General features: G+C 42.4%; 1 protein-coding gene across 1 annotated transcript; it reads left to right on the plus strand.

Annotated features, from left to right (window-relative positions):
- The first annotated feature begins 878 nt into the window (after positions 1 to 878).
- On the plus strand, positions 879 to 13652 carry LOC109278842 (cryptic protein-like). The gene is made up of 6 exons (XM_053901998.1): positions 879 to 901; positions 1212 to 1264; positions 1356 to 1540; positions 2286 to 2419; positions 2685 to 2794; positions 13319 to 13652. The coding sequence occupies exons 1-6, from the start codon at positions 879 to 881 to the stop codon at positions 13438 to 13440; spliced, it is 627 nt and encodes a 208-aa protein (XP_053757973.1). The 3' UTR covers positions 13441 to 13652.
- Positions 13653 to 25462: the final 11810 nt, after the last annotated feature.

The raw sequence follows: 25462 nt of genomic DNA on the forward strand, positions 1-25462 counted from the left end.
ACTGAGCACACTGTAGGCCCCTTCTTATAAAATCTGTACATTTCATATTTTTCAAAGATCTAACTGCCACAACGGACTTAGATTCTAAGCTTCTTGTTGCCTCTCCCTTTACATGGGGGATAATAATAACGCTTCCCCAGGGGCATGCTGTATCATATTCACCACCATGCTGGGCACAGAGAAATGAATCAGTCTGTTAAAGTATTGATACATCCTCAGAAAATAGGGGTTGAAATGTCTCTATATTCATGTTACCCAGTCAAGACTTTTGGGACCCATACTTGCTGGTTATGTCCCACACAATGGATCCCTTCTCTAGCTGGGCCCTCACCATCAGTACAAGGAGTATGCAATATAAAATTTCCATTTTCCTGTGAAAAGGTTTTGTTCATGTTGGATTTTAATTTTTGTTTGTTTGTTTTTGTTGTTGTTGTTTTGGTGAGGGAAAGGCTTGTTGCCTTAGCCACAAATGTTTTACATCAGGGGTGGACCACTCCTGCTGCTGTCAACACTGTTAACACTACTGGGGAGAGAATTAGTCCAAGTGTCCGGCCCCCACCCCCCACCCCACCAGATCTCATTGAGGGAACAGTCCTGGAGGCTCCGCATGGGCCCTGCCTGTCACAGCAGGTCATTGCCTAATGGGCCTCCACAGCAGAACCCAGAGATTTCACTGTTGTTTCTCATGGCCTAGGCAGAGGATAGGAAATACCCGTATCTTCTTTACTTATCCACCTTTATGTCCTAGTGCAGTTGTTACAAGAGCTGGAGTAAAGACACCTTCAAGTACAAAACCCAGTCATATTCGACCTCCTTGGAAGTTGGTCTTCAGTGTATGGATGAGAGGAGACTCTCACAGCAGACGTGTCAGTGGGAAAATGGTTCGGAGCCACCCTGTTAGGTAAGGACACAGATCATCCAGATCTGAGAGCCAAGAGGGGCATTTAAAAGCTTCCAGAATAAACTGCAATGCATGCACATTTGTTCCTTCTCATTAAGGGACATGTACACTTCTTTGGTCTCAAAATCTTTCTAAGTCATGACAACATTAATTAAAATCTACAAGTTATAAAATATGGCATAATATTTATTACACATTAAATATTGTATAGACATGTTTATATATGATTGCATTACATTTTGAACATATGTAAATTTCTACTTATACTTTTAATATTTTAAACTTCAATAATTTCCTTTAAATATTCTAGGCTTCTGTTTTTTACCAGTTGGGCATTACAGATCATCCACTTGGGAAACAACAGTAAGAAGCATTTTATTTATAGCCTCTTACTTTTTATTGCCTATTTGCTTCTTAATCATTATCAGTCTCATATTTTCGGTGTTTTTAAAAGGTTATCAAAGAGAGAAACATAAAGGTAACAGAGAAGAAATCAACAATGCTACAGTCCAAAAGCTCCTGCAGAAAACACTCAACTGGACCGTGAATAATTTTGGGGAGGTGAATGCAAGCGCCAATGGCTGGAGGCCCCAGAATTCACGTCCCTACTTCCCGGATCTCCAACAGCGTAAGTTGCAAGTCGCGAAGGCGCCCACATTACCTTTGTGGTCATCTCAGTCGGTGGTCTGCAGATTTAGGATCTGAGAAAAACCTGGAATAAATTAAGCATAAAATGAAAAATCCAACAAAGCACATTTTATCATCTTCAAATGATGACACACTATAAAGTGAAAACTATTTCCTAGTGAGGTGTTCTTTTGCTCTGAAAAGTTTTACTATTTCATTGGTAAAACTTTCCATCTGCTCAGGTCCAGAGAACTGCGATTTAAATATATTCAAAACAACCTCCCAACCCAAGATAATAGGGGACCCTTGCTTGGCTTATTGCAGACTGTCAGCCTCCAGACCCCACATCCCGGGGGCGTGGAGGCTGGGGGCGGGGGTAGGCGGTCTTTCTGGCGGGAGGGCAGGAGGAGGTGAGAGGGTTTTCTACAGTCCTCTCTCGGTGGGTGGTCCCCTCCCTGGAGGCCTGTCTTTAATCACTGTCCAGGCAGGTCACAGCCTGACTTTAACATGTGAAAGGAATGAAGAGAGAGAATCCCACTTGCTGGGGGCAGGGATTCTCTTCGGGTCCTCGGACTGATTCCTGACCCTCCGGTACCCCTGGCAGTTTGCTTTTAATCCTTAACTTAACAAGTAGGGTTTGCCTGAGCAAACACACTTAGCAGGGAGTTAAATTTTATTGTCTTTCCGGGGCGATCTCGCGAAGCCCTCTTCGGGCTTGTCTAACGCGGAAGGCCGGGCGGCAGGCGGAGGCTGACAGCCAGGCGACTCCCCCACAGGTGAGCCCCAGCTGCTGCGCTGCTGCAGGAACGGCGGCACCTGCGTGCTGGGCAGCTTCTGCGTGTGCCCCGCCCACTTCACCGGCCGTTACTGCGAGCACGACCAGAGGCACAGGTGAGCGCGTCACCGAGCGGACTGCTAGGTCGTTGAGGCGGGGATAATGGGGCGGGGGCCCTGGAGCGGCCACTGGGGCAACCCGCGGGGCGGCGCGTGGCGGAGGGGAGCGGGCTCTGGGGGATCGCAGGTGGAGTGTGGGGGAGGGGAGCGGGGAGTGGATGGGAGCGGCCGCGGGGCCTGTGCGGGGTGGGGCGTGGATGGGCGTGGGAGAAGGGAGCGCATGCGCGTAGGCAAGGCTAACTCCACCTTGCGGCCTCCCCAGCGAATGCGGCTCGGTGAAGCATGGAGCCTGGACCTTCCTCGGCTGCCGCCTTTGCAGGTGTGTTTTCGCAGCCCTGCACTGCCTCCCCCGCCAGACACCCGGCAGCTGCGGTAAGAGTACCCGCCTCCTATTAGCACAGTCCATACACGCAGGCGGTTGTTCCTTTGTACCTATCTATCCGCAGAGATCTAGCTGTGCCAGGCGACACAGAAATGAGCAAAAATTCATCACTTAGGAAAGTCACATTCGTCGTGAATCACATATAATCATTCTGTGATTATCAGCATATCATTATTATTATTTAAATTTTTATTCCTAAATTTACTATGTCCCGATTGCTGGGTTTAAAAGTGATTTCCAGTGTTCTTCAAGTATCCTTTCAGTGAGCCTACTTTGGGGAGCACACAAGCTGGTAAACCGAGCCAAGCCTGGCAGACAGATTACCGGACTGATTTACCGGACTGAATCTACAGTGACTTCCTTAAACCACACCAACACCATCTTCTCCAGTGTGAAATGATGAGGGCATTGGAGCAGGACAGGAAAAGGGATGAATGGCTACACGCCACCCTTTAGGGCCTACCAGGTAGTGCTCCCAGGGAAGGAAGGTGCTCAGGCTTGCCACACATATTAAAAGCCAGCATGGTGTGGAGAACACATGGGGTGAACGCTCATTTGTGAGGATTCTGAGCAGGGAACAAACTTCGTGCAAATGTTTCACTTTTAAAACGCTGTACGAAACATGAAATTTCCTGGGTCAGAAACCAGATGTAACACTCTGCTATGACCTCAAGGGGCACAGTTAAAGAAGGTACAGCATTTCAATCCCACATCCTGCACCCTCTCCCCTCTTCAGCATGCTCTGACTGGACTTCAGTGAGGAGCAGTTAATGAAGGCACAGCCCTCAGCCCTCTTCAGTCAGTCCTGGTGGCCTTGGCTGTGAGAAGTCAAAACTCCTAAGTCCCCTTTTATGCTCCTCCTTTGTCCTTCTTCTTGTCCTTCTTTGTCCCTGCTCCTGGGCAAATTCCACAGTTGAAGGGCACACTTAATGATATCACAGCCCTTCAACCCCACTTCCCACCCCTTTGTCCACTGTCAGGACTGCAGTGGAGGATAAGAACCCAGCAGTAGTGAGGATAAGAACCCTCCAAACCAAGTTCTTGCCCCTGCCTTCTTGGTGGGGCCAGTAGTGGAGGAGCACACTGAATGAATGCTCAGCTTTCAACCCACATTCCTATACCTTTCTCTCTCTTCTGCAGCCTTGGGTAGGATTACCTGTCAAAGATGCTTAGTGAAGGTACAACCCATCAACCCCACTTCCTGCCCTGCCCTTCTCATCCAGCTGTGCATGGTGTGGGTGGTGCCAGTAGGGAGACTGTGATTATAGTACAGTATTGGAAAATGTTGTATCTTTCCCTCCCTCTGTCATGCCCACCACATTTCCCAAAGCACCCCATCTCCTACTGGGCTGTTTGCTGACCTGTGATTCACTAGCTGTTCCTTCTGTGCTCCAGAGAAAGGACACACAAATTAGGGAACAGATATTGATATTGCAGGTGGAACCTGTGTAGTCCTACAAGTGAAGTCATTTCCCACATGCCACTGGCATTCCCAGCAGTAATGTGGGGAAGGGATTAGCTGTGATCATTTCCCAGTCTCCTATGCAAAGCCAGCTTGGTTTCAGAAGCAGCAGGGCAAAGACTAGGTCCCAGGCTCTCTGCTTACTATTTTGTATCTTTGGAAACATCCAAGGCTGGGAATGCTGTCTGCCAAGTACAATGAAAATGGCTCCAAAATGTGGTTTCTGCTCATGAATGTTGAATGAAATAGTCATGTTTCAGAGTGAATTGTCAGGTGCAGAAAGCACAGCAACACTTTTAGACTCTTTGGCCTGTTGATTCTTCTTCATAGCACATGACTGTGGTGGCTGTGCTGACAGTGGTTATGATAGGAGGGATGATGATGATGGCTGTTTTTGTTAGCTCTTGGTATATTTCAGGCACTTCGTACACTTTTTCCCATCCGATTCTCTTAAGCCCATGAAATAGGTATTATTATACTTTTTTATATTTGAGGAAACTGAGACTTAGAGGAATTAACTCCTACAGCAAATAAACAGGGTCTGATATTTATTTCTTAAGAGATAATCATGAGAGGCTAGTTGGTATAAAAATATATATACATATAAAATAGAATATATATAAATATATAAAATATATATGGTATATAAATATATACAATATAATATGGTATATGTATATATACATATATAATATATAACATATAATATATAATATGGTATATATAATATAGTATGGTATATAAATATATATAAATATAAAGTAAGATATATTTTATAAAGATTATTTAAAAATATTGTAAAGAAACATACCATAGCATATTGATATAATAATAATTAACATTATTCTGTGAATAATAACTAATATGAATCTATGACTAAAATTGCTACCATTTATGGAGTACATAAGGACATCCCTGAAATTTGTCGTATACTTTTTTTAAAATTGAGATATAATTCGCATATAACATTACATTAGTTTCAGGTGTACAAGATGATGATTGAAAATTTGTGTATATTGTGAAATGTTCACCACACTAAGTCTACTTAATATCCATCACCCTCCATAGTTAAAATTTTTTCTTGTGACGAGAACTTTTAAGATCTACTCTCTTAACAACTTTCAAATGTACAATATGGTTTTATTAACTATAGTCACCATGCTGTACATTACAATCCCATTGGTTATTTGTTTTCCAAATGGAAATTTGTACCTTCTGACCTTTGATCTTCACCCATTTGCCCACCTACCAACCCTCGCCTTTGGCACCCACCAAACTGTTCTTGTAGCTATGTTCCATTTTTGTTTTTGTTTTTTTTTTTAAAGATTCTACATATAAGTGAGAGCATATGGTATTTTTCTTCTCAGTTTGATTAATTTAGCATAATGTCCTCAAGGTCCATCTATGTTGTGACACATGGCAAGATATCCTTCTTTTATGTGGCTGAAAAATACTCCATTGTTGTGTGTTTGTGTTTTATATATAAATATACATATTTTACCCACATTTATATCATATTTATATTATATTTATACATATTTATATCATATATTTATCCATTCATCCATCAATGTACACTTAGGTTGCTTCCATATTTTGGCTTCCATATTATTGTAAATAATATGCAATGAATATGGAGGTGCATATATATTTTTAAGTTAGTATGATTGTTTCCTTTGGATAAAGACCCAGAAGTGGAATTGCTGGATCATATGACATTTCTTTTTTTAATTTATTTTATTTTATTTTTTATTTTTTAAATTTACATCCAAATTAGTTACCATATAGTGCAACAATTATTTCAGGGGTAGATTCCTTAATGCCCCTTACCCATTTAGCCTATCCCCCCTCCCACAACCCCTCCAGTAACCCTCAGTTTGTTCTCATATTTATGAGTCTCTTCTGTTTTGTCCCCCTCCCTGTTTTTATATTATTTTTGTTTCCCTTCCCTTACGTTCATCTGTTTTGTCTCTTAAAGTCCTCATATGAGCGAAGGCATATGATTTTTGTCTTTCTCTGACTGACTAATTTCACTTAGCATAATACCCTCCAGTTCCATCCATGTAGTTGCAAATGGCAAGATTTCATTCTTTTTGATTGCTGAGTAATACTCCATTGTATATATATACCACATCTTCTTTATCCATTCATCCATTGATGGACATTTGAGCTCTTTCCATACTTTAGTTATTGTTGATAGTGCTGCTAGAAACATGGGGGTGCATGTGCCCCTTTGAAACAGCACATCTGTATCCCGTGGATAAATGCCTAGTAGTGCAATTGCTGGGTCATAGGGTAGTTCTATTTTTAGTTTTTTGAGGAACTTCCATACTGTTTTCCAGAGTGGCTGCACCAGCTTGCATTCCCATCTTTTTAAAATTTTTTGAAGAACCTCCATACTGGTTTCCATAGTGGCCACACCAATTTACATTCCCACCAACAGTGCACAAGCGTTCAGGATGTGAATCCTAACTATGGTGCCATTTCTATACTCATCCTATAAGAATAATTGTCAATATAAACTAAAGAAATATTTTTGATAGTGTTATTTAGAATATTGAAAATATGACCATATTCTAAATTTAACAGCAGAGTAATAGGTAAGTAAATCCTGTAATAGGATGTTATGAGGATTGTGAAAAACATATGGAAGATAGAATAAAAAATTATGTTTATAATATAATGAGGTGAAAGGATACATCTCGATGCAGGAATCACAAACAGAAAATAACACACTATAAAATCATGGCCTTGTGGCACCTGCAGGCTACCTGAAAGCCAAAGGGTCTCTAAGGGGCCTTCTTGCTCAATCCTGTCTGGGTCCAAGAATGACAGGCTGTCTTAATCCCAAATATAATGCCTTTCCAAGGGCATTCTGATTCAGAAGAACTCTATTTGTTTCTCAGTTTTTATATAAAATGAGGATAACCTGCCCTCTACCCTCACATACATGTTGAAGGATAAATTTTATGCAAAATAATCTTGTTTGTGGTGTGAGCTATTTTCTGTTCCATGATCTAAAATAATGCTTTGTGAATAATAATTCTAAATAAATATTGAATGGATGACCTTTGACCAATTAGTTCCAAATACAGCTCGAAAGAAGAAACACCATAAAAGCCATTACCTATTATTATATTGCAATTAAAAAAAAACCATTTGTAGGGTTCTATCATTGCAGGGTTCTATCAATTGTTCTATCAATTGCAGGGTTCTATCAATCTATCAAAATGATAGGGTTCTATCAATTACCTACATTGCAGGTAACTATCATTATTTCTACTATTTTCTCCATTTACATCTGTTAATTTTGCATTTAAAGAGACAGTGTGGCATAATAGAAAAAGCGTGGGAACATACCTCCAAAATACTTTTTCAAATCCCAAAAAAATACTCTTTATAATGTTTATGATCTTTATGAAAGGTTGAATAACTTGTTTGTATTTCAGTCTCTGCAACTGCAGAATTAGAGCTGAATATTTACCCCATTGATAAGATGAAAAGGCACTAAACCTGTTACATGTTATGCACAGAGTAAATTATTTTATTATCACTACCATCAACAGTATTCAAGTCAATATGAGGTTTAAAAAATTATTTCATAATCTAGCATTTATATGCAAGTTTACTGAAATGTGTCTTTTAGGGGGCGCCTGGGTGGCTCAGTTGGTTAAGTGTCCGACTTCAGCTCAGGTCATGATCTTGCGGTTTGTGAGTTCAAGCCCCACGTCGGGCTCTGTGCTGACAGCTCAGAGCCTGGAGCCTCTTCAAATTCTGTGTCTTTCTCTCTCTCTCTCTCTCTCTCTGCCCCTCCCCTGCTCACACTCTGTCTCTCTCTGTCTCTCAAAAATAAATAAACATTAAAAAAAATTTTTTTTAAAGAAAAAGAAATGTGTCTTTTAGGTTGTGAACAGTATCCACTAATCGAGGGGCATTAAGTTAATTAGGGTTAAAAAAAAAAAGACAGGGGTGCCTGGGTGGCTCAGTCAGTTGAGTGTCCGACTTCAGCTCAGGTCATGATCTCGCGGTCCGTGAGTTTGAACCCCACATTGGGCTCTGTGCTGACAGTTCGGAGCCTGGAGCCTGCTTCAGATTCTGTGACTCTCTGTGCCCCTCCCACATCATGCTTGCTCTCTCTCTCTCTCTCTCTCTCTCTCTCTCGTTCTGTCAAAATAAATAAACATTAGGAAAAAAAAAAAAAAAAAAAGACAACATTCCAACTACCAGGACCTTTGCTTTGTGTTGAGCCAGCCCAAGATCTCATTATACCAACAGGGTGGTTCTTCCCACACATAGTCCCAAAGAATTAAGTATTTCATTAGCCTCAGGAACCAGTTTAATATTCTAAGATTTAGTCTTAAGTACTGATACAATGAAATAGCAAACTCAAGTGCCTTCAGAAGTAAACAGGTAATGTGAATGTCAAATTGGGGTCAGGTCAAGCCTCACCTCACACTTCACACCCAATTTTAAAAATACATTTCTGGCACCAGCCAATCAACCCACACAAGCAAACAAACATCTTTGGGCCAGAACCAGCCTATATAGGCCCATAGGAGAGATGGCCCTCCAGCATCCTGGCCCTGGCCAGCTCCAAGTGTGCTGTATGGCAGAGAGAGAGAGAGAGAGAGAGAGACCGACCCTTGGTCCTGCCCTCCAGGAACCACCCTCCCATGATAGGTGCCATTCCAATAGGTGAGCTTCTTTGGGTGTCATGGCAGGAGACAAAGCCATCTGGCTCCCAGAGATATCTGCAAATTGGAAACTTTTGGGAATGTTGGTTCTGGACCTCACACTGAAATCTGATGTTATACTCATCCAGGGTGGTCTCCAAACTTTTTAATTTCCCACTCCATTCCAGTAAAAATACCTGAGATTGTTCCCCATTCAGTGGCAGTAACACAGTTGCCATGCTAGCATGTACAAACTTGATTTTACTTATATCTTCCTCTTTATACATATGTACAGGACTAATACACATGATAAAAATCTTTGCCATGAGGGGCACCTGGGTGGCTCAGTCGGTTAAGCATCCAACTTCAGCTTGGGTCATGATCTCACAGTTTGTGAGTTCGAGCCCCACGTTGGGCTCTGTGCTAACAGCTGAGAGCCTGGAGCCTACTTCAAATTCTGTGTCTCCCTCTCTCTCTGCCCCTCTCCCACTTACACTCTGCCTCTCTCTCTTTCTCTCTCAAAAATAAATAAACATAAAAAAATTTTTTTAAAAATCTTTGCTATGTCTGACCAAGTCTAAAAAAGGCCTTTTGATAAGTATATAATAAAAATCCCAGATTATAGTAAGTCATCTATTGGTAACAGAGTTTTCTTTTTTGTATGATGTGAATAATGGTGGGAACCATTATTTTGGTAGATTAATAGAACCATTAATTTGGTAGATTCTAATAAATACAGTAAATATTACTAAGCTTAGTTTTAAATTTTCCTATAAATGTACAGTAGAAGTTCTAATATTTTCTGTCTAAGCTCTGTGGGTGACCTTGGGCTTCCTGAGAGGGACACCACATGGTGTTCACAGTCCCAGTTTGGGGACCCCTGCTTGCAGGGCTGCCTTGGTCTAACCAAATTCACAAAGCTGACTAAAACAGCCTTTGAGTTTATGTATAAGCAATGATTGCCAACGGGCCTGAATCCTTTCCTATGGGAAGCCTGTTTCTTTCTACCAGGGGAGAGTGAACATTGAAGGTCAGTATGGGCTGACTCTTTTCTCACCTAAAAACCTTCGTACACTGTGAGCACCTGTCTTAGCATCAGCTTTTCTGGAGACTTCTCTGGGCCCAGATGTTAGGTTTTCTATTTTGTGGGGTTTTGGTACTCTGAAACAACACTCTCCCAAGGTGGGGTGGTATGGAGAAGTGGTACCCAGGCCTAGAGTGGGCCTGACCTCAGTCCTATCCTTAATCTAGCCTCCTAGATGGTCTCACCAAAGCCCACCTGTGAACATGTGCAGAGTGGGTCCCTGTTGCAGTTGCTTATCACTGCTTGATAATTTCCAGTGTTTCATGCTCACCATAGGTTCTCACATTCAGAGGGCAGGACCAGGCAGGCCTGTCTGGGGTGGGGTCAGGGTGAGGGGGGAAAACACCAGGTTGTGCTGGAGTCCAGCTCCAGCAGGTCCAGGGGTTTCTGAAGGATGAACGGTGTCGGCAAAAAAGTGAAAATAAAACAAAACTAAAACAAAAATGAAAATAAAAAACTAAAATAAAAAGCTAAAATAAAAAACTAAAATAAAAAAACTAAAATAAAAATGGACAGAGACAACAGCAGCGTGTTGAACTGGCCCATTTATTGTAGCAAACGTGGCATTATATATGCTAGTGATTTCCTTGTAGCATACGTCATCTGTGTTTTTCTAACATTACCTAATTTTGAAAATGTTCCTATGTATAAACGACCTTTAAGAAATAACATGGTGATTTTCCCCTAACTTTCCCGCATACCCTTTGATTATAGATTTACTTCTTACATTATTCCATTATGCATCTGTGTTTATCTATAATCTACAAAGCATTTGCTTTGCTGTTCTCGTGAAAGGCCCTCCATTTCTCAACACCTCAAGTGGAACAGTTACAGGGACATGACCTCCTAACCACATGAGGCCAGAAGAACAATGTGTTTGCCTTGGTCCAAGGTGCCAGAAAGGGGCTGAAAAGGCCTTAGAAACCCATGCCTCATACATTCTCAGAGAGACAATGCACCTAGGAACCAATGAACCATTCTAGCTTAACTGACTAGGTTCAGTCATCATCTGGAATGCCTCCGGGGGCCAGGTGGGCCTAGGGGTTGAAGTCACTTGTGCCCAGAGATACACTCCTTAGTTGCCAGAGTGGGGCTTTCAAATCCATATGTCTCTTCTTTACAGGCCCTCTTTGCTGGCAAAAGTATGAGGCTATCCTTCCTGTAAGTAGAGGAGTCTCCATAGGGGATGGCAAGGGCTAAGGGGATGGCAAGGGCTAAACATAAGGCCACACCATTTCTTGTGGAACCTTATTTTCTTCCCTAATGGTTCTTTTCCCAGGGGGCCTGCCGAGGGCAATTCCCCAACAGACAATACCCCAGGTAGTTTTAAAGCTAAATTACCTAAAAGCAGGAGTACAAGAAGCTTCACCGTCGGTGGCCGCCTTGCAGTCACCAATCCGTCCACAGCCCGGGCTTTGCCACTCAGGGTGGGATAGCTCAGCTTCCAGCAGGGTTGGCCTCTGCTGAGCAGTCCTGGGGAGAAGTTTCCTATATTTGGGCCCTTCCTCATCTGCATGCTTACCTGCCCAGCCTTCCCCACATGTAGCTCCAGGTTTGCTTGTGAGAGTGTTCTAGTAGAGTTGGTATCCCATGGGGCTTGTGGTTTTCACATAGTAATCACTCAGTAAGGACTTTAGCCAAGACTTCTGCTGGGCCCCACTACCCCAGGACTCCCACCCAGCACCTTTGGGATGGGGTCCAGCCATACAGACAGCCAGAATCATAGACTCTTAGGGCTCAAAGGGAGACCTACTGTGGAGGAACCCCCTTGAGACAACAGGGAAGGTGAGCACCTTGGGGTGTGGCACTAGCCTCCAAAATGCTGTGAAGCTATTTATTTTTGTGACTTACTCTGTGGAAATACCAGCCATTGCTTTAGGAATTGGTGCTTTCCTCCTGTTTAATAAGCAGTCCCTAGTCAAGGAAATGGGTTATTGCAGGATTTTTTACCTCAATACCCGGGGTTTGTTGTCTTGCTGCTTTGAAGAATGAAGAGGTGGACACAGAATAAAATGAGAAACACACAAAAGTTTATTAGAGTATAAGTTTAGGAAGTAAGAATGGTATGAAAACTGTCTTTGCAGAGAGGGGGCATTTAAAAGGGAATGTCCATGACTATAGGCAAGGGTCTTTGTTTTAGAAGGTTCTGGTAGTGCCCCCCCCCTTCCCCCTTGCTCCTTCTCAGATCCTACCCTTATTGGCTTGATAACTCTAGGTGCTGGGTTGTCTATTCCTGATTGGCTTGACTCCATCATGTGAGGAGTCAGGGTATGGTCATAATGCCCCTCATATAACATAAGTTTTATGGTTTACCTGTTTTAGTTATGTATTTTGATTGTCAAATTCCTGAGGGGGAGTAGGTGGTTTCTGTTACATTCTTTTTTTTTTTAACAGCTATCTTTTTTTTTCAATGTTTATTCATTTTTGAAAAGAGAGAGAGAGAGAGAGAGAAAGCATGAATGGGGGAAGGCCACAGAGAGAGGGAGACATAGAATCCAAAGCAGGCTCCAGGCTCTGAGCTGTCAGCCCAGAGCCCAACGTGGCCTTGAATCCGTGAACTGTGAGATCGTGACCTGAGCCAAAGTCGGACGCTCAACCGACTGAGCCACCCAAGTGTCTGTTATATTCTTAAGAGGAACCTTACTCCCGAGGGTCAGTCCCACTCCTCTGGTCCGTCCCTCTCAGCGTTGTTCCAAAATATGTGTTTTTCTCCATCCAAGGACCTCAGGTCCTAACCTTTCTTTCCCCCTCTGCCTATTTTGCCCTATCTTTCCCTATCATACTGTTAGGACTAAGTTGGGGAAAAGTTGGACCTTCTTTGAAACACATGGATGCAAGCTGTTTTATGTTACTGCATTTCAAATCAGATCTATTTGCTCCTGATTGTTAAATGATTTGGTGTGGAATTCTCTGACAGATCACCTGTGGTCAGCTCACATGCTGCATAAGAAGGGCTAAACCCTAAAAACAATAAATTCTCCTTCAGCTCTCTAAGTTCCACAAAAATCCTATTGTTTCTGGCTGCAAGGAAAGGAATATAAAAGCTAGAGGAAGGCACATCTTCTTCCTTGAGCTGTGACCCCCACAGCGGAGGCTTCCTTTTGCTGCCAAGGGAGCTCACTGTCGCATGGGGCGGGGCTTCACAGCCATCTATTCTCGGAGCCTCACCAGAGCAGTCTAGTGAGGCCCCAGCAGAGCAGGGCTTCTAACAGAGCAGGTACAGACCTCTCTGCTTCAGTCTCTTAAAGCCGGCCTGTGACAGTGTGTCTTACATACTCGGGATTTTTTTTTTCAGACCTGGAAGACTTTCTTGCTGCACGGTCTAATGGAGAAAGAACACAACACATGCTGAGTGTTCTCTTCCTCCTTCCCTGCTTGCTTGTACAAAGCATCCTTAGTGAAGCGGGAGACTCCTGACTGGACCTTAGAGGACCTAACTCGCAGTTCCACACCGGAAGAACCTTGGTGTTCCCAGCACAAGCTTGAGCAAGCATAGTTCTCTGTGGGAAAGCCAGGGCTGTGCATCCATGTCGTTTTCTGTGTTGTAGGTAATAGATTTGTTTCATTTCCTAGAACTGAAGCATTAGGTGAATATTTTTATTGTTTAATAAATATTTTCATGAAACAGATTTTCTCCTCTAAGCCTTATTTCAAGGTCTGCAACCTAGAGCAACCATGAGTAAACACTTGTGCTGGAGCCTATTCAAGCCTAAATTACCTCTGATGATTTAAGAATAAACCGAGCGTGCGGCCCCTCCCAGATAACAAGTTCCCTTTGAGTACCCCTTCATCTCCCACACACATAGATACACCATGGATGTAGCAGCACTTCATGTCATGCATTTGTTTACTGTCAGTGTCCCCCACTACTCTTATAAATCTTTGGGAGGCAGGGACAGCACCACATGTGCTGTGGGTCTGGCAAAGAGCTGCTGCCTTAAAAAATGCTTCATTGATAAAGAAGCAAGAAGGGGGAGAAAGGGTATGAAGGAGGGAGACAAGACTTGAGGCTGACAGCCACCTTTTTCTCACCTCCTTTTCTGCAGCTTCCCCTACTAAACCAGCTCCTTTGTGACACCTTTTTCAGGGCCTTTAGCACTTCTTCGGATTATCACCATCTCCTTAAAAGGGGAAGATTCTCCATAGCAGAATCCATTCTAAAGGCAAGGCAGAGAGAATTCAGCAAAAAGAGGTCAGAGCCTCAGGCTCTAGGCTAGCCCTCCTCTCTTGGAGTCTAGTGATCTGATAGCCAACCAAGCAAGCACAGCTTACCTGCAGCAGGCCAGCCACTAAATCTTGTTACAGACTCAAACTTGTCCACGAACATGATGTGCCTTGCTTGTAGTTCCTAAAGCTGCCTTGCTCTGTTGAACCTAGGAACAGTTTATATGTAGTGATTGGGGAAGGAGGTGAATACATGAAAGGAGAGTGATAGGTTTCTTGAAACCTTGGGTGGGGGAGCCTTGAAACAACCTGAAGGTATGCATTCATGATGGGGGGCATCAGATAATTTCAAGACAGATGTTATCATCTGGTCTCTATTAAGTTTCTATATCAATGTGTAAACAAGGAATAGAGAGTGAAAAAGGCAGAGTTAATGGGGCTGAAAGGAGGATAAAATACAAGAACATAAAAAGCAACATGAAGTTAGGTTAATAATATAAATCCTACAACTGTAGTACTGTTTATGCTTTCAAAACAGGTCCAGCCACCAAGCATCCAGCCTCAGTTTGAATCCCAATCTGAAATCAAGTATGTATAAAGAATTTGTGAAAAATTTTAAAGGGACTGAAGGACCCATCTTCCTATCAATCACACAGTACTTGGGAGTCAGGCGTTTCTAAGCTGGATCTGTCAAGTACATTAGCTCTCAGATAATTAGTCACAACTCTGGACAGTTACCACAACTAGAAATCAGAGGAGTGAAAACAAGAAGAATATTACAAATTATTCAAGTGAACAGATAAGAATAAAATGGGATCAAGAAATGGACTCTGGAATAGATAATACAGCCTGAATTAATATATTAATTGATCAAGATACTGATATTTTTATAAGGCTAATAGAACTTCATTTAAAGAATTCATAGCTGAGTTCAATAGAAAGGCCTTCCCATTACATCATATTGCTCATGTGATGTAAAGCTGCATGTACTGGAGTACTTTTATAGACAGAAAAGTGCCCTGCCTCGAGACAGTTGCCACAATGCTCAACTGTCAAAATGCTGCATTGGAGGGTAGTTTTGACTCTATTTAGATAGTAGAACACTCTACCTATAGGTGAATAGAGAGCTCTTGGTGTGAGCACTAAAATGGGAAGTGATGCTGAATTAAATAGGCTACTACTTTAGTGTTACACATAGCATACACACACTACACACTCACATGTAACAATTCAACAAAATCTTTTGAGGCCCACTATAAGCTGGGCCCATTGGCACAGTCCTTCAAGCAGGAAATAGAAGTGAAACAATGCAAATGTTGTCAGTGACTACAGAAGTACATCAGAATGGGGCAGGGGCACACTGGAGACACCAGATGAGAGCATGTCCAAAAGATCCACTTTGAAAGCATACATTTCAAATAGATTGGACTTCCGTTGACTTTTTCAGCTTTTTAAGTCCACTTCACTTTATTAGCCTATGTAATATAATTACTTTAAAAATCTATACTATAAATTAGTTTGTTGGCATTTTCAACCATTAGTTATGAAAATATGAATTCAGAATGTGCAATATTCAAATGAATGTTAAAGAAGGTAGAATACAGGAAATGATTGACTTATCCCCCTATATTGGATCTTTTTATTTATTTACAAATAAAATTGTTTATATTTAAGGCATATAATGTGATGATTTGATATATGTATGTGCAATCAAGTTAATTAACACACCCATCACCTCACATAGTTCTTTTTTCTAGATAAGAACACTTAGGTTCTACTTTTAGCAAATTCCAAGTATACAATAAAGTATTAGTAACTATAGTCATCATGCTGTGCAATAGATCCCAGAACTTACTCATCTTATAACTGAGTTTACACGCTTTGACCAGCATCTCTCCATATATCCACCCTCCCAGTGGTGACAACCACCTTTCTTTAAAATTTTTTTTTAATGTTTTTATTTATTTATGAGACAGAGAGAGACAGAGCATGAACAGGGGAGGGGCAGAGAGAGAGGGAGACACAGAATCTGAAACAGGCTCCAGGCTCTGAGCTGTCAGCACAGAGCCCAACGCGGGGCTCGAACTCACGGACCATGAGATCATGACCTGAGCCGAAGTCGGACGCTTAACCGACTGAGCCACCCAGGCGCCCCCAACCACCTTTCTTTAAGTTCAATTAATTTAGATTCACCATATAAGTAAGACCATACAGGGTTTGTTTTCTGTGTCTTGTTTATTTCACTTTGCATAATGTCTTCCAGGTTCATCTATATTGTCCAAAATGGCAGGATTGCCTTCATTTTAACACTGAATGATATTCCTCTGTATATATGTGTACTTATTATGTATATGCACACACACACACACACACACACACACACACACACACACACACACATTTTTATCCATTCATCCATTGACAGACACTTAGGACACATATTGTTATCCATTCATCCATTGACAGACACTTAGGTTTTTTCCACATCTTGGCCATTGTGAATAATGCTACAATGATGAAGGGATTTCAGGTATCTCTTATTTCCTTAACATATATAAACAGAAATGGAATTGCTAGATCATAAGGTAGTTTATTTTTAATTTTTTGAGGAACTTCCATACTGTTTTCTATGATGGTTATATTAACAGTGTACAAGTGTTCCCCTTCTTCCACATCCTTGCGAATACTTGTTAATTCTTGTATTTGGCATAATAGCCATCCTAACAGGTTGGATATCTCATTGTGGTTTTGATTTACATTTCCCTGATGACTAGTGATGCTGAGTTTCTATTCATATACTATGGACCATTTGTGTGTCTTCTTTGGGGAAATGTCAGTTCAGGTCAATAAAGGGTTTATTTGGACTATGGTTCATGAAAAAGTAATTACTAAACTTTTGAGAAATATTTCTAGGCAATAGTGATTTTTGATAGCAAAGTTGCCTTTAAATAGTTTCAAGTGCATTCTGGTCAGTACCTTGTATTGCAACTCAAATGCTATAGAAGCAAACAAGTGATGAACTTTGAACATGTATTCTCAGAATTTGATGAATATGTTTATACTATGTGTAGAATGTTCACAAAATACATTTTACACTTTTTACATTTTTATACCAATATGAAGTATGCTGAAAAACATAGGCAGGCAAAAATTGTCTTATTTTTGATAGCTGCACTTAGGAAACTGAACTGAGAGAACTGTTCCATGTTTGAGAGGCTACAGTTGTGGTGAAACGGAAAAGCAAGATTTCTTCCTTACTAGTATGAATATGTAAGATACAAACTCTCATTTACATTATAAGTGGGAAATTGGATCCTCCCAATAGAATAATTCCTGACTATAAATAATAAAAGCAAATTAACCATTCTATCTATCTATCTATCTATCTATCTATCATCAATCATCTACCCACCTACCTACCTAGCTCTGAAATAATATAAAATCTCATCCAGCAATTGTGAAAAGTAAACCACCACCTTCTTCTGTAGTGTTTGGAGAATTTGAGGATAAAAGGTATTTTCCCTGTAAATAGCTCTCCAGGTATCCAGAATGATCATTAAAAGGCAGAAACTTCCCAGGAGACAAAAGGGGATCCTGGGCTCATGGTTGGAAACTTCACATAAATGTGTCACACATCTTATCTGTATCCTGCCATTGAGGAAAGCAGATAAAGGCAGCCTTCCTAGGCCACTATCTCAGAGCTGCCCCATCCCAGGGATGAGCCTATTCATACCTCTGGTTTTGCTCACCCTGACAGCTGGTGAAGGGACCTCCTTTGGAGAAAGTAATTACAATCTCTCTCCATTCTATATTGTTTATAGAAGCAACTCTTTCCTTGCCAGCTTTCCTTCTCACTCAGTCTACCCTGGAATATCCTAGAAAAGTAGGGTTTGTTATTATAAGGCCATGTAAGCTCTTACTCGGGGAACCACTTGGGGACACTGAGAAAAGGAACAGGGAATGCCACCTGTCACATGGTTTCAATTTCCTGACTGTTCAGAGCTTTTAACCCATTCCTGCATTAGAATTTACTTAAGAGCCAAAGCGAATGCCTGCCAGTCCAGGAGCCCTCTCTTACCTTCCAGCCACCTCACACTCCCTCTGCCCCAGGATTGAAGTCACTAACTTCTTGACTGGTAGCATTTAAAAGCAGCTGTGTATGTATTTCCAATCTCTGTAGTCTGCAAAACCCATCTGGCACAAGTAGCTTTATATCACACAGGCAGTAGGTCCTGTGACTGACCTTTCTATTGAATTCATCTTTGAATATTTAAAAGGAAGTTGTATAAACATTATATACACAGGCTTTTGTCATTTCACCTGGATTGTCTGCTATTGGAAAGGAAAACAGAGAGTGGTGTCACCTCCAGTTAGAACTGCTGGGCACTCCACTGATCTGACCAGGAGCTGGACACCTTTTGGATCCCAACTAGACACTATGAAAGTTTAGCCAGAGAGATAGCAGGGTCCCCAGCAGGTGAACACTGCCAATCTGAGTGGGAGTGCTGTGCTTGGAAATGTTTGCAACACTTCCATTGGTGTTCATACCCTGACATGTAAACAAATGTTCAACAACCAGCTCTCCAGGAAAATATCTATAAAAAATGTTATAATATTTACTTTGTATATTTATAAATATGTTATATATTATAAATAGGCATATCTATCAGTTTATTATAAGTAAGGTAAATACAGTTTGTTTTTATAAATATAGATAGCACAGAATTTGTACATAATAATAACATATAATATTCTGTCATGAATTCCACATAGCCAATAAGCTTTTGTTGACTTTTTACCAAATTTTGCATCTGTGCCCAACCTATGATTGTGATTCAACAATAATTTGACAAATGGTACTGCATCCTCATTCACTGACTCTTTCTCCAATACATTATTGTCATTACATCTGATATGTGACTTGTGAATCTATGTCTAATGTCCGTACAAATGATGTTAAATATCTGAAACCTCTTTGAACTTTGGTACATGTGTGAGAACTTCACTTGCTTATTGACATGAATAACTTCTTTACTGTTTTAGAATGTAACTGGGATTTGTTTTAATCAAGAACAGTAAGACATATGGACACAGAAATGACTGTCATGAAGAAAGAAGTTTACACTTACAGATCCCTAGAAGTAGAAGGCATAGAACACCACACAGAGCCGCATGGAGAAACACCAGGGTCATTCAGGAGACAGAGGGAACAAGGGAAAAATGTAGGCAAAAGCCTTAAATTTTGGTTTCCATGGGAAGGAATGGGCAAGGCAAGGTAAGAAGGCTTAGGATTGGCTAGTTTGAATAATTTCAGCAGACTCTGGGGCAGAGAGTCTGTCCTTAGTTTCCTGGTACATTTTTCCATTGCCCCCTCTTCCTCCTAACTGACTCTGTGCTTCTCTACCTGTCCTCTTGAGATTTGTGCGTATAACAAACTATCTTTTCAATGGCCTTGTCATACCTGAATAGTAATAGAAGCTACATTTTAAGACACATAGGAATGAGTTGTTCATACATTAGAACTATAATGGACTAAAGAACCGTGTAAGCTTTGGCACTGGGTCATCACTGTGAAAGCTGCAAATGCTAGTGTGGTAACTTTATATCTACTGCTGACTGAACCTCCACAAAGGCCAGCCATGCAAGTGTGACCCACATGTCTAGACAAGGATGGTTAGTAATGAGCATACACTTGGACTCCAGGCATTGTCTCGAGGGAAGCCTGGTACTGCTTGGGCCTCTGGAGTTTACTGTATACCGAGAGATACCTCAGTTCATCTGGGGCGGGGGAAAGGTCATCACCACTCAAAATGTTCACAAGGTTGTAAATGAACAAAACCCATATTTCAGAATCTCTGTTATTGAGTCAATAATAACTTCATCTAATAATAAACCTTACCTTGGAGGAGGCTTTTATATTTCCCTCATGGAATTTGATCAATCATAATGAAAGAAAAGCCACCATAACTGTCTTTCTTTGCCATGTGAGGGAACAGAGGCTTGAGGACTAAGCAGGCACATAGCCAGCAAATAAGAAACAGGGCACTGAAGTTTTGGTGCCTTGATTCCAAAGCCCATGATGCATTTTCTCTCACATCTCTACTGCCTGGAAGGGACTGTAAATTTCTACTATGAATTAGGCATCAATTGTGATTTTAGTTCTTGCTCTAGAGTCTCCTTGTGTGGGGCGCTTGCCAGGCCCAAGACTTCAGTAACCCAGTCCTTGCTCCCTCAAGTAGTTTTAGGATCAAGTGGGCATTTCTCCCCTCTGATGCCACATTCCTTCCCTTCTCCTCATTCCCAAACTCTTTCAATTACAGGCTTCCTACAATCTTTTGTAGTCAGGCCCTGGGGCAGCCACATGCCACACCCAGCTCTGGTAGGAATCTGAGAAAGGAGGAGTTTTCAGGCAGAGCTGGAGAAATTCACTTCAGATTTCACCAACTGGGATCTAACATTTCACTTCAGATAATGTTGCCCAAAACAGGAAATGCCATTCCCTTGTGGAAAATCTCTCTCCCTCATTTGTGCAAGCCATGGTTTCTGTGTGATGCGCAAAAGACACAATAAAATAAAAAGAAAAGCAAGAAATCTTCAGGGCCTGGCCATTAAGGTGGGCACCCGGCTCTTTTACAAGAGATGAAAAAAACAGGCTGTGCATTGCACGGTGGAGGAAGGAAAGTTCAGCAGTAGGAGAGGGAAAGCACCACTCAGTTTCGTGTGGAGTCGACCACTTAAAATAGGCTCTTGCTGTCTTCTGTGGACCTTTGCAAGGAATCATGCCTATGTCATTGTTTTAAGTGAATATAAATCTATAATGAGACAAATTATGGTTTGAATTTTCCTTTTAGATCCTGTATATGTGTGAAATATGTTGCATTTTAGTGAAATTTGTTTGTCCTGTCAGTGTCAATATTTTCCTCCACAAAACAAACAGTTGAGACTGCTGGATTGAAAAATATCACAATTCACCCCAGAAACTCCTTGAAATTCTTAATCTCTGGGTGATAGTTTCCATGACATTAACAGGGAGGTTCTAAGGATTAGGAGATGGCTACCTGGTGGGCTCCATGGGTGAGTGCAGCACTCAGAGCCTAGTGCTGGATGTTATAAGAAAAAAGATTTATGAAAGCAGAAGGAAGACACTAGGCATACCAGATGATGGGATGAAGGAGAGGTCAAAGGTCTCAAGAACATAAGAATCAGTAGAGCATCATCACCTGAACCCAGCCACGACTGACCAATATTTGTGCTCCCCTGAGTGGGGATGAGGCAGGATATGCCACTATGGCTAGCATGAGCACTGTATGGAGGTCTCCCTACAAGACTGCATTAGAGCTTCCTTCTGTTCTCATGTCTTCTCCAACTGTGTGACATACCAGGTATTTTCTTTCGTGACTTTAGCAATTTCACCAACAGAAATTAGTGAAAGGCAGTGAAGTGAAGTCTCCAAAGATTGGCTCAGAAACACATTGGCCCAGAAGGGCAGTTTAAGAGGCTAGGGCAGCTGCGGTAGCATGTTCTGTTGCAGTGGAAGTGGGCAGGGCACTGGTTTCAGTGCAGGGCAAGCCCAGCAGAGATAGGAGCATATCCCAGAGCTCAGGTGGTCCTTGCTGCTCCCTTTGTGGCCAGAACTTCCATTGGAATTTTTCTCTTAATTTTTTTTAACATTTATTTATTTTTGAGAGAAAGAGACAGAGTGCAAGTAGGGGAAGGGGCAGAGAGAGAGGGAGACACAGAATTTGAGGCAGGCTCCAGGCTCTTGAGCTGTCAGCACAGAGCTTGATGCTGGACTCAAACTAATGAATGGTGAGATCATGACCTGAGCCAAAGTCGGACGCTTAACTGACTGAGCCACCCGGGTGCTCCCACTGGGAGTTTTTCTAAAAGTGTCTTGGAATTCTCAGGCCCAGACTCTTCCTTTATAAGTCTTTCCTCTCATGAGGATGGGAATTATGGCTATGGGCAAACCCTACAAGGGCAGCAACATGCCATCCTCATTGCCAGTGCTCAACACTGGGCAATGTCAGGTGAATACACTCCTGGAGTAGGATCTAGTTCAGGTTTGAAAAGGACCCCTTCTCAGCCTGCTCAGGCCTGTTGGGCCCCAGATGGAGCCAGTGCCTGCCCAGGCTTTCATCAAGGGTGGGCTTCTGAAGACAGTGAAGGGACTTTCTGCTTTGATTGTGTCTAGTACAGGCTCTGTGGGGCCAGGATCTGCATCTCTGTTTTCAAGTGGCTCTCTGCTGGGAACTCTTCTAGGACCTGAATGTTGACCTTACTGTTTTAGTGTCCCCAGGGCCTCACAGAGGCCCTGGCACTTGTGTATGTGCCCAGGCCAGTGAACCACTCTGCAAGGAAAACCAGTGGATCTTCCTCATCAATGGAATTCTAGAACTACTCTATCGGCCATGGCAGCCACTAGCCAGATGAGCCTGTTTATATTTCAGTGAATTAAAATACAGTCCCTCAGTTACATAAGCTCCATTTCAAGTGCTTGTCAACCTACCCATTGTGGCCAGCGACCACCATGCTGGATTGTGCAGAGAGAACATCTCCCTGCCTCACAGATGCTGTCCTGGGCAGCTGCTTTGAGCCCAGCACAGGGCTGCTGTCCTTGTACTTCACATAATCCAAAGATTCAGAAACAGTAGCAACCTGCATGTGATTTATTTCCTTTTTCTGTCTCTTTTTAATTCTCTTTCTTAGTCATAGGCTCCTCTTTGTAGCTCTTCCCCATTCCTTCTCTCACAATTCTCACCCTGAAGGACCTGGTCTCATCCAGGCAATTGAGGTCATTGGGTCATCAGTGTCTATAAATAATCTCTCTGCAGCCCCCTCACCCACTTTCCTAGTATGTCCTTGGTTTCTGAGTGCTGAGCTGCACCGTAGTGTATTGAACAGCCCTGAATGCCAAGGGAGCAGGGCTGAGAGTCAGAAGAACTGGGCCTATCCTGCTGAAGTGGCAGCAATAGTGCTGGCTGTGCCCTGGGTACTCCCTACACAGGAAGTTTCCTGCCTTGGGTGGCTCTGTCAACTCTGTTCCAGCAGGAGTCTGGTTCCAGACATTCTCTTGTCATGGTCTCAAGAGAAGGGACTGAGTAGTAAAAGGATGTGATAAAGTAGCAGAAATGTGCATGTGGAGCAAGTGAGATGAAGTAGAGAAGGCAAACAAGTTCATGTATACTTTGGTGCCTTCCTCATGTTCTTTTTGGCATTTCAGGAAAACCAACAAAACGAAGGAGAGTACTGGGATGGGCACTATTGTGTATGACTGTAGGAGGAGGATCAGCGCCATCAAGTCAAGGATGTCTTTAGAACATCCTCCCAGGGAGTGGATGTCTGTTCCATAAAAGTCCCTCAGGTTGCATGGCTAGACCTCTAATAGTTCCTTAATTAGGAGGAGAAGGTTATAGGTACCTGCAGAACCACCTTCCAGTGACTTTAGAACTTGCTGTTACGTATTCCATGTGAAGAGAGCTGCTTGCCCTGCAGGAACCAACCCCATCCTTCAATCTCTTAAGGTCAGCATGGAGCATCCACAGTTAAGTACTGGGTTCTGTGGCTTCAGATCTCAGAAAATGGTGAGCAGCATAGAGGCACCCAGGGCCCCCTCCCATGCAAGCAGGAAAGCCCACATGGTACACTTGGGAGTAGCCCAAGCCCTGGGGTCCCACGGCCTCTATAGAGCCCTGTCCAAGGCTTATGGTTACAACGTGACACAATTTTTCAAAAGCTCGAGTCTTGTATATTTTTTCATTGGTGTGTAGAAGTCAAACAAAATACAAAAACCTGAAGGTGAAAAACCAAAGTTAACTTGAAACGTGTTTAAAGGGTAGGAGTACAAGTGTATTCATGTGTTTTTCATTTTGTAAATAAATAAATATAACTGGATATCTTACATTTTAAAAAGGAGCATCTCCTGTAGACATTTTCACATTGGAATATACTAAAGCCATAGAATTTATGTTTTTATTACCACTGCATAAGAATATATATATTTTTTAACTGAAAGGTACAGGCAAGGTTTGGTGGTTGTGCTAGAAAGAAAAATCCTTATTAGGGCAAAAGGGAAGCACTCCAAGAAGCTGACCACTTTTTTTTTTAAGATTTTTTTAAATGTTTATTTATATATGAAAGAGAGACAGAGAGACAGTGCATGAGCAGGGGAGGGGCAGGTAGAAACAGAAACAGGATCTGAAGCAGGCTCCAGGCTCTGAGCTGATAGCACAGAACTCGATGGGGGGCCCAAACCCACAAGCAGAGCTGAAGTCAGACTCTCAACCGACTGAGCCACCCAGGCGTCCCTGCGAGCTAACCACTTTTAAAGTGCAGATCTCATGACAGGACTGTCTTGGGTGGAGGGGTGGGGGAAAAGAAAGGGTCATCCCTTCCACTCCTGTTCCATGAGACCCGAGACAGGCAGCTCCTCACTCAGCCCAGGTCCGTGGGACTCAGACTGCTCATCCTGGAGACCTAGAGTTTTCCCATTTACCCTGCATTATTTCACTCTCCAGAGTACCAGTCCTCTGAAGGCTGCCCTGCCCATCACCTGGGGTGAATGGCTCTGTGTGTTGATAGATCACACACTCAGTACAGAGCAGCAAATAGGTCTCAGTACCTTGTGCATATGACCCCGGGTGATTCTAGGGGCCAAGGTCACCTTCCCAGGGGCTAAGACACACCCAACACACTCACCGTCTTCCATCCATCACTCTGACCCCCGTGGATTCCTGTTTGTGCTACAGATTCGGGCACTGGTGACCAGAGGCTTCAGAGGGGCTGGAGATGTCCACCGCTGGGGGCCTTAAGTCAGGAGGCCAACAACAGAGGTGCCCCTGGGCTCCTCCTGAACACTCCTCTCTCCCAAGTCAGCTACTGTAGTGCCAGTTATTTAGTTCCTGAATGTGTGGACCTAGACTTAGTTTGGTGAATATTCTTTACTTTTGATGTTGGAAGTTTTACATTACACAACATTTGCTACCAGTTGTTTCCTTTATTTATTTTCTTAATGTTTATTTATTTATTTATTTATTTATTTATTTTTTGAGAGAGAGAGAGAGAGAGAGAGAGCATGAGTGGGAGAGGGGCAGAGAGAGAGAGGACAGAATATCTGAAGCAGGCTCTGCATTGACAGCAGCAGTCCCGATGTGGGGCTTGAACTCACTAACCTGAGATCATGACCTGAGCTGAAGTCATACACTCAACTGACTGAGCCCCCTACCAGTTGTTTAAAAAATATCTTTATATAAATGAAAAGCACCCCAAACCAAGA

Source organism: Panthera pardus, unplaced genomic scaffold (assembly GCF_024362965.1).
Source record: "Panthera pardus isolate Hobbes unplaced genomic scaffold, ASM2436296v1 HiC_scaffold_10, whole genome shotgun sequence".
Lineage (NCBI taxonomy): Eukaryota > Metazoa > Chordata > Mammalia > Carnivora > Felidae > Panthera > Panthera pardus.